This window comes from Canis lupus, chromosome 6 (genome assembly GCF_011100685.1).
Source record: "Canis lupus familiaris isolate Mischka breed German Shepherd chromosome 6, alternate assembly UU_Cfam_GSD_1.0, whole genome shotgun sequence".
Taxonomy (NCBI): Eukaryota; Metazoa; Chordata; class Mammalia; order Carnivora; family Canidae; genus Canis; species Canis lupus.
Window position 1 is genome coordinate 16932552 of NC_049227.1, and position 9945 is coordinate 16942496.

General features: G+C 55.6%; 1 protein-coding gene across 1 annotated transcript; it reads right to left on the reverse strand.

Annotated features, from left to right (window-relative positions):
• Positions 1-2648: 2648 nt before the first annotated feature.
• TGFB1I1 (transforming growth factor beta 1 induced transcript 1) lies at positions 2649-8193 on the reverse strand. The gene is made up of 11 exons (XM_038539728.1): positions 8138-8193; positions 6772-6887; positions 6599-6651; positions 6354-6496; positions 6100-6187; positions 5869-5983; positions 5573-5767; positions 4283-4456; positions 3992-4073; positions 3573-3721; positions 2649-3313 (listed from the first exon to the last, which is right to left on the reverse strand). The coding sequence occupies exons 1-11, from the start codon at positions 8148-8150 to the stop codon at positions 3047-3049; spliced, it is 1395 nt and encodes a 464-aa protein (XP_038395656.1). The 5' UTR covers positions 8151-8193; the 3' UTR covers positions 2649-3046.
• Positions 8194-9945: the final 1752 nt, after the last annotated feature.

The window sequence follows — 9945 nt, forward strand, 5'->3', positions numbered from 1 at the left end:
GTGAGATTGCGTTTCCCTCCAACTCCCTCACCCTGCCCAGCCCATGTATTTTCACACGCGTAAGCTTTGGCATAAACTGTGCCTTCTGCTTAGAGTGCCTCCTCGCCTCCCAAGTGGCCCACTCCTACCTCTCAGATGGTAACCTTCAGTACCCAACCCATGTCAACGCTTCAGCGGCTTCTCTGACTTTTCTATACAGTTCTGAGCACATTGTGTTGTACTCGTCTGGGCCCAGGTCTGCCTTCCTAACAGACTAGAGATTACCCACGAGCAGAAAATGATCTGATTCATCCCTGGAGTCCCAGCACTCAGCAGAGGGCTGAACAGAAGAAAGGAGGGTATTAATAAATATCAATACCTCTGCCTTCCGAGAAGAATTGATCAGACTTGGATGAATGATTATGACAAATTGGGTTCAAAAAAGCCAAAAAAGAGGCATGTTGATTAAAAGGTTGCCACTGTGAACAATCCCAATGGGGGCTTTTTGAGACACTGGAGAACACACCTCAGAATTGACCCCTCACGGCCAGAAAGCTGGAGTATTTATTCACCAATTTCTGTCCCTAAAGTTATAGAACCTCCCCACCCCACCCCCTTCAGGTCTGCTGGGTGCAGAAGCCTGCTTGTCCTCCCAGAGAGCACCCTCAGACAGAAACTCAGGGAGCAGCTGGGGAGACTGGGTGTCTAGGAACTGTCTACATATGACTTCTCAGGTGGGCCAAGTGGATAAGGGCAATGCACCCACAGCGTCTGCTTCAGGGGTTGATGAATTTGACGTGCCTGAGAGAAATCCAGGACCAAGTGTCAGAGGACAGACACACTGGGGTTATAAGCCCTTAAAATCCATATGCCCTCTGTGTGGCCTACAAGGCCCTTCATGATGTGGCACCTATTTCCTCTTTGACTTCATCTTCTACTCTCCCCTTTCCTCATCCTAATCCAGCCCTTCTTTTCTTTCATTCAATATGCCAAGCTCCTTCCTACCTCCTGGCCTTACTGTTTCCTCTCCCCGGAATGCTCTCTTCAGGCTCTTTGCCTGGCTGTCTTTCCTCAGACTTCCAAGTCTCAACTTAGATGTTACATATTCACAGAGACCATCTGGTCAAACTAATCCCTTCCTCACTTTCTCTTAGTTCTCCAATTTTTTCCCCTTTACACCTCCCCTCATTTCCTCTCATTCTTTCCTTCATTACCAAACATTCACTGAGCACCTATCACATGCTAGATAGCATTCTAGTCACTGGAGAGACAACGGTCAGCAAAACAAACATACAATCTCATAGACAGGTTCTCAGGAGCTTGCATTCCAGTTTCGGAAGCAGACATAAGCAACAAATAAACACCTATTTGCAATAGAGGTAAGTGCTATGAGGGACTAGGGAGGTGCAATGGATGGAAACAAGGGGGGAGAGGGAACTTTACTTAGGCCATCAGGAAAGTCTCCATTAGTTCATCACACATGTCACTTGGTTCTTGTCATCTATCTTCTCAACTAGACTTCAACTCCATGAGGTCGAGAAGCAGGTCTGCTTTGTTCCCTATGGTCTCCCAGTTCCTGATATCAAGTCTGGCACAGTACATACTCCATAAAACACTTGGTGAAATTAATGAATCGAGTATACAGATGGCCAGTTGGGGCATTTTCAAGACAGGAAGGTGGTTACAAGCCAGGAAATAGAATTCCCCAGGGAGAATATGTGGGAGGAGAAGAGCAGGAAGCCTGGGAAGACTTAGGAGAGGAGCCTCAGAGAGGAAATGGGGGCAGGCCGTGGCAAGGACAAAGAACACTTCACCTTTGTCTTACCCCTACATGTTCTCCTTAGCTACTAGCTCTGCCACAAGCAGGAAGGGCTTCTGAGTATCCATCATTTCCAGCCTCAAAGTCTCCTATAGTTTGCACCCAGGAATCTAAGCCCCCTCCCTAGGGAACTGCAGGGTTCAAAGAGAAGGTTCAGAGGCTCAGAAGTGTGCTGGAGTTTGGAGATTCAGATGGAGCCTAAACTCCACACCTAAAAATCCCTGGCCCCACCCATTTCTGCTGGGGGTTAGGTCAGGTGTCACCTCCTCCAGGAAGACTGCCTTGACTCCCAATCTGAGTTAGAAGCCTCCTTCTGACTCTTACAGCCCCTAGTGCATCCTTCCATCACTGCTCTGACTACCTCAAGTGTCATCCTCTGCCTAGGGGAGATGTTATGAGTCAATACAAATAAGAGGGAAGCTGTGCCTTAGTGCCCAGATCCAGAGTGGGCATAAATTGGCACTTCTGGATGGAGTCCCATCTCTGAGAGTCTTCTCAGGAGAGAAAACTCTGAAAATCAGACAAGGTGACAAGGGTGGGAGGGTGTGGGACATGGGGGTAGAGACAGATTAAGTGCCTATTTTGAGGATACAGGTTGCTGAAGAAATGGGGAACGAGGGTGGGAAGTTTCCAAGGGGCCCAGCCTGACCTCCTGTTCTGGCTCCCCACTGGCTGTACAATCCTGCGCAGGCTCATTTGATATGTGAAGAGCAGCCTGCAAATGCGGAGGCTGCAGGTGGCACGGCGGCCGCAGGCAGGGGCCTAGAACCTGCTGCAGCCAGAGGCAGCACAAGAGGCCAGGCCTCACCGCACAAGGCTTTCCCGCGCACTCAGAGACACTGCACCAGCATGATGTGGCATGTGCTTTTATGTAGGTAGAAAAAAAAGTGCACAGAATAGTGAGGGAGCAGGGAGCAGCTCTGTCCGGGCGGTCCTCTGGTTAGTCAGAGTGCAAGGGCCCTCCTCCGGCCGGGGCTCCCCAAGGGTGGGAATAAAGTGAAGACCTCAGGCAGGGGTGCTCCACAGCGGAGGAGCCACGCAGGAGGCCTTGAAATCGGCCAGACCTTTTCTGAATTTGGCCATGGAGGATTTAAGAGTACCTTAGGGGTGGGTCTCTCCAGTGGCTGAGGCCTCACCGGGTGGGCTGAGAGAGACCCCCAAGCTCCAGGAGCAAGGCCTTGGGGTGTCTGGGGGAAGGGCGGGGTCCCTGGGGCCTTGGTCTCCCGCAGGGGCCAGCCCCGCAGGCGCTCAGCCGAAGAGCTTGACAAAGCAGGGCTGGCAGTAGGGCTTGCCCGCGCGCTCCTGGAAGGAGCCCTTGGTGAGCGGGCGCAGGCAAAAGGTGCAGGTGAAGTGGTCCGGGTGGAAGCGGCGGCCCAGGGCGGACACGCAACGGCCGGTCACCGGGAGGCCACACGTGGCGCACAACGACCCGCGCCGCGCGTGGAAATGGTTCTCGCACAGCGGGCGGCCCTCGTGCTCGAAGAAGCTGCCTCCCGAGAAGGGCGCGAAGCATTCCTGCGGAAGGGCGGCCGCGGAAGCGCAGGTCAGCGCCCCCCCCCCGCCCCAGTAGCTAGCTTCAGCAGGAGCGCGCTAACCCAGCGTGGGAGCCCCACTGCCCCGCAGCCGCCCCCAGACGTGAGCACCTGACCCGAATGCCTGCATATCCCCCCCACCTCCAGGCTCCTAGCCGGGCTGGCCGTCCTCCCGGTTCCCCGGCCCCCCCCCCCCCCCCCCCCCCCCCCCCCCCCCGCCCCGCGCTCCCGCAGCAGCGCACCCTGCACACGAAGCAGTCTGGGTGCCAGAGCGCGCTGAGCGCCGAGATGTAGTTGTCCAGGATGGGGCCTTGGCAGCCCTGGCAGCGCGGGGCGAAGAGCTGCAGGAAGTCCCGGCGGCAGTAGGGGCGGCCCTCGCGCTCGTGGAAACCTAGGGGCCGACCGAGCCAAGGAAAGAGATGCGGGCTGCACCCCACTCGCAGGATCCGAGCCCGGGGCCGTAGGCGGGGCCCTCAGAGGGAGCGGTAGAGCGGGAGGGATGGGTAGAGGGAAGTGGCCCAGTGGGACGGGATAGGACGGAGCCAGGTGTGGGAGAGCATGGGGCCAGGAGACGTGGGAGGTCCTAACAGGCTGGACCAAAGTGATAGAGGCCGGATGTTGAGCAGATGGGTATCTTTCAAGGCTGGAGCCACGTTCTCACCCTCGTCTCCGAAGGGCTCCCCACAACTGACGCAGCAGAAGTGCTCCGGGTGCCAGTGGGTGCCCAAGGCAGTAACCATCTTCTGCAGGAAACGAATCAGGACACTCCGTGGGGCCCTCCATCCCTTCTTCCCTCCCTCCCCCATCGTGAACCTCCGCATGCAGGTTTAAGTGGGAGTTTGAAGCACTAGGGACCTAACAAGGAACTTGGAAGTCAGAGTGGGCAGGGTCTAGGACATGGGTAGGCGGGAGCTGTGGGAGCTGTGGGAGCTGTGGGAGGAGAAGGGCTCACGTGTCGGATGGGTTGATTGCAGAGGCCGCATCGTGGGGAGAAGCGTTCAAAGTAGCATTCAGGGCAGAAGGGAGCTCCATCCTTCTCAAAGAAGCTGCTGCCTCCCAGGGCCATGGAACAGCCACCGCAAATGAAATGTTCCGGGTGCCAAGCACGGCCCAGCGCGGTCACCACCTGCAGGTTGGGGACAAGGCCTGGGTCAGAGTGGTCCTCAGGTTGCCATGTGCCCAGTGGGCTAAGACCTACATGGCACATTTCGAGTCTTTTTTTCTTTTTACCATTTGACTCCCTTCATTCCTTTCTCCCCATTCACCCTGAGAAGTCAGGATGAAGAACCTGATGTTCAAGTCCATCTGTAAGTGACAGAGATTTAAACCAGGTCCTCCAGCACAGTGCCTAGGGCCCCCAGTAATTTTAGGAGCCCATGAAAATGTAATTACTTTTAAAACCAGAAGAAAAAAATGAGCCAGAAGAAAATGCTTTAATGTATAATATTAATATATTGGGCAGCCCGGGTGGCTCAGCATTTTAGCGTTGCCTTTGGCCTGGGGCGTGATCCTGGAGACCCAGGATCGAGTCCCACGTCAGGCTCCCTGCACGGGGCCTGCTTCTCCCTCTGCCTCTGTCTCTGACTCTGTCTCTCTCTATGTCTTTCATGAATAAATAAATAAATTAAATATTTAATATATATATATGTTATATATATATTCATCTTCACACAAACACAGTCATAAACCACAATTTTAACTTTTTTTCTAACAGAGGAAGGGACCCATGAAGGTGAAAGAGTCTAGGGTCCACACAAGTCATAATGCCACCCCGCCTTACTAAGATTGGAAATTTGGGGCAGGAAGCAGGGCACTAAATACAGCAAGAGGATCTAGGTCAACTGCTGGGCACAGCTGTCATCAATAACATCTACTCAGTCAATAAGCCAAGAAGCAGAGCTCGCAGACCAGATACTGGTAGAGGAGAAACAGTCTTTGTTGGTGCCTGAGAGATGGTAGGTGGCACCAATAAGACATTTGTGAAGACTGAGATGGAGATTTGTAAAGGAGCTAATACTGGGCCGGCACACAGTAGAACCGCAATAAATGGTAACTGGGTGGGAATTCTCATCTGCCACTTACGTGCTACAGGATTCAGAGCTTTAGTCTCCTCATCTGTAAAATATGAACAATGGTAATACCCACTTCCTAGATCATTTATTAAAAGGGAACAGTGCAAAGTCTGGCTCCCAGTAGGGATGGGTCCATGGGTCTCTACGCCCTACTCACGGGCTCCACTTACTTGCCCAGCAATAGGCTTACTGCAGGAGCCACAGAGCCCCTTGGTCTGGGTGGGAACACCACGGCGGCTGAGATCAGACTGCAGCAGCCCCAGCATGGTGTCTAGGCTGCCCTTGCTAGCTGGCCCTGGTGAGGATGGGGAGCCCTCATTCACAGAGCTTGGCACTGGTGGCTGGGTTGATCCAGAGGCTGGAAGCTGCAACAAGGAGGATATGAGAGTTGAGTCAGCAAGGCAGCAGGTGTGGAAGGTCCTAAAAAGGGTCAGGGAGCCATAAATCCACACTGGCCACACCCCACCTGATTCACGTGGTTTTGGACACGGAAGTCAGACAGCGAAGCCATCAATCTATCCAACTCCAAGGTGGCAGAGGTTGCTGAAGTCTTTGGGAGCACAGGGGATGGGCTGGGAGGGCTGCGAAGAACATAATTTGTGTCAGCTCAGAGCCCTCCAGAGTAGTGAATGCTATCCTCCAGTAACTCAGGGACCCGTCACATCTCTCCCAGCTCTGCCAACTATGTCAAACTCACAGGCTCGGCCTTTTCTGGTCCTCAGATGGGTCCTCCTTCTGTTCCCCTGCAGTCTCCTTGCTAGATGGGAACTGAGACATTATTTCATCTGCAGAGAGGAAAGAAGGGCACTGGACATGGGACCAGAGCCTACCCCCAGCCTGTTTAAGGCTTGTGTCTCTTTAGCTGCTACTCTGGGAGGCGGAGACTGCTCAGTGTCTGCCCTTCCCTGCCCTGTCCCCAGCCCGTCAAGGCCTATCTCTGTGACCTGGTACCTGTGATGTTGAACTGGGTAGCATTAAGCTCCTGAAGCAACCGGTCTAACTCGCAGAGCCCTGTGCCCAAGACACCGCTGGAAGAAGAGAATGGAGGGGCTGCGGGGGCTGCAGGCTTTGGGGACCGAGGCTTGCATACCGTACTGGAAAACAGGGTGGGAGTCTGGGGTCAGGGGTGGGGAATCCAAGGCTCCTTACCTGAGTCGCAAGTGGCATCCCCATCCCCTAGGTCCCAGGCCCCTCACCTGTACAGATGGTCCTTGTCCCCAGAGGCTCCTGCAGACTCCCCAGACCCTGTCTACAGAGAGAAGGACACATGTGTGGTGGGATGTACTGTGCCCGCCCATAAGCCCAGATTCCCCTAGCCCTGGCCAAGCTCGGCCCTAGTCTTGCCCCAGTCTCTAGTATTTGATCTCACCTGCGGCTGGTGGCCGTAGGGCAGGGGAGCTGCGACAGACTCCGGGGATCGGTCTTTTGGAGCCCCTGACCTTGGCATGTGTGAGGTGGTGGTCTCCAGGTCAGAGAGCAGGGCATCTGCATGGGAGAGGCCATCAGGGTGAGAATTTGAGAGGTTAAAGTTAGAGCAGAGACAGGGACAGGGTCTTCAGAGATTAGAGATAGGGTTCCGAATGGGCAGTAGCTGAGGAGGACAGAAGGCAGTGTTAAGAGCAGAGGTCAAGAATCGGATGGAAACATAGGCCACCCCGAGGCAGAGAAGGAATATTTATGACCCAAACACCCCGAATCGCTCATCTTGGGAGTCGCGCACAAAAGCTGCCTGATTCTTCTATTCTCCACATCTTCCCCGACGCGGTCAAAATTGACTCTTGACTCAAGTCAAATTTGGCTTCACCCCAAATTGCTCAATTGGCCGAACGCCTGGCACCCGACTTTCTGATTGGGTGCTCTCTCAGCCCACTAATTCCTGCCCCCTCCCGGACCTGGCGCTGGGTCCCACCCGGCGCTCCTCATTGGTGGGTCAGCCGGGACCTGCGTTCCCATTGGCTTATTTTCCACGGCGCCGGTTACCCCAGGCGAGCAGCACCCCCTATCGCAGGGTGCATGAACCCCCTCTCTCGCATGGAGAGCACAGCCTTCCCCGCGTTTCCAACAAGCCAGGAGGAGGAGATGCCTGGGTCCTCCTTCCTCCACCAAGACACCCCCACCCCCACCTCCCATCCCCAGATCTGGATCCTTTAAACCCTTTCCTTCCCAGAACCTGGAAGTGCCTGCTCCTTTACTCATCTCTGAGAACCGTAGTGGAACCCTTACGGTCTCTCTGGAGTCCTGGCACTCATCTAGTCTCTTTCTGCCCCCAAAGACCTGACCCCCACCTACTACCATCCTTAGGGGCACTTAACTCTTTTCTTCCCCAAACCGTGGGAAGGGCCTGTTTTCCCCTCTAGAATTTGATGTCGTGGTCTCCCTTCCCGCCTACTCGCCCAGCGCCCGGACCCAGACCCCTTTAACCCCTCCCGTCCCGGAGCCCCGGAGCCCAGGTGCCCGCTGGTGGGCGCTGCACCTCCCCGCCGGCCTGTCAGCAGCTAGGGGTGGAGGAGCCGAGCAAGGGGGAAAGGGAGGGAGCGGCCGGTCCGGGAAAAGCAGGAAGGGAGAGGCAGGAAGGGGGACGTGGAGTCGGAAAGGAGGCGCGGGCAGAGGCCAGAATCAAGAAGACAGGAGGCGGGGATGGGGAGATGCGGGGAGTGCGAGGGGTTTGCAGCGCGCGGGAGCGGGTCCAGACGGCGGTGAGGAGCTAGGGACAAGGGGACCCGAGCCCCACTCACCCAGGTCCTCCATGGCGGGGCGCGGGCGCACCGCGCGGGGCGAGCAGGGCGGGGGCTGTGTCCGGTGGGGGCGGGGGGCGGGGGACGTCCGGGAGTTGGAGGCCCGGCCGTGACCATGTAAGGAAGCCGGGACCCGCTGGGATGGGGCTGGGGGGGCGGGGGTGCAAAGAACGGGAGAACTCGGGATGGGGGCGTGTAAGGGAGGGAGGGCCGCGGCCCACCCAGGCCCAGCCCGCCCGTCCGCGCCGAGGCAGCCACACCCCAGCCTTGGCCTCGGCTGCAGGGAGCCCCGGGGCGGCCGGAGCCAAAGTCCGAGAAGTGACTCTCCCAGCCCCGGCTCGGGATCCTCTGCTCAGTGAGACCCTTAGCCACAGGCCGACGCCCCCAAGCAGACACCTCCCAAAGCCAGCACCCTGAGTCCCATACAGAAGTCCTGTCCACTCAGGCCATTCCTGGGAGATTAGCTCCAGACAGAATTTTGGGCTGAGGGCAGGAGTGATGGCTCTAAGGATCAGACGACAGGTTCAGAGACCTTCCTTTAGAGACCCTGACCATGACATGAACAGAGATCCCCAAAGATCCACACACCAGACACAAATCTCTCAGAAACAGAGACAGACAGACAGACACAACGAACGCTGCCACCCTCTAAGCCAGGACCTTCTCTTCGAGGGTTGGAAACAGACATACAGACACAGGTAAACTGAGCCCAGGCCCAGAGCCCATGCAGACTCCAGGAAAACACTCACAGGCAGCCAGACCACAGCCAGGCTTCAGGACAAAGCCCTTCCCCAACACCGAGGCAGCCCAGACAAGCCAAAAGAGCCCTTTTCCCCAGATCCTGGAGAACACAGACAAAAAAGACACCGACTCCGGTCACAGAGGAACAAGAGGCCTTCCCTGGACTGGGACCCTGAGAAATCAAAATGAAATAACACTTAGAAAGGACTGTGGACAGACAGGACGGTGGTACAGCCACTGGTCTCAACCCAGCAGCAGCTTATAACGACCTGGGAAGCTTTTAAAAATACTGATGCCCAGGGCATCCTCCCCTCAGCCCAACTCAGTAAGAAAGTGCCTAGGGAAAAAAAAAAAGAAGAAGAAAGTGCCTAGGTATCAGTATTTTTAAAAAGCTCTCTGAGTGGTTCTAACGCAGAGCCAGAGAACAAGGAACGGGACAAACACTCACAGAGGTACAGAGATAACAAGTGTCAGCCTTAGCCGACAGGCAGGCGCAGTCCAGCCACACTCCGTCAGGAGGTCACCTGAGCAGCTAGTGATCTGGGACCCAAGTGCTAGAGAGACCCTACCTCGAGACACCACAGTACAACATAAGCCCTTCCTTAACCTGAATGTAGTCTGGGGCCCTGGCTATCTCTGAGTAAAACTAAGACGGGTCCTCGGGGACTCCAGGAACACAGTGGGTCTAATAGCAGAGGACACTTGACCCAAGAGATGAAAACAGACCCAGAGACCAAAGGCCCAAAGTGGGTGAAAGACACTCAGGAAACAGTAATGCCAAGGCCTTGGACATACATCCCCGTGCTCATTGCATTCCCTTGGCCCAGCCCCTTCATCCCTGACTAATGTGTGTGTCTAGCTGGGTAGCTGTCTGAGCAATGAAGTTGCGGGAGCTGGAAGCGGGTTTTCTCCAGTACCCTACTCTAGCCCAGGACTCCAGAAATTTACTTTTAAACTCCTATATGCCAGGGTGGCCCGTACTGAGATACGGCCACCTGAATAAGACCTAGTTGATTGGTGGGGTGAGGGGACCACAGGAAAGCAAGCAGACACCACACCATACGGTA

Coding starts and splice junctions, on each gene's coding strand:
- TGFB1I1 (XM_038539728.1), bottom strand. Junction 6,497..6,598: donor GACAAGGACCATCTGTACAG/GTGAGGGGCCTG, acceptor CCTGTTTTCCAG/TACGGTATGCAAGCCTCGGT. Junction 4,074..4,282: donor GCAATCAACCCATCCGACAC/GTGAGCCCTTCT, acceptor CGTTTCCTGCAG/AAGATGGTTACTGCCTTGGG.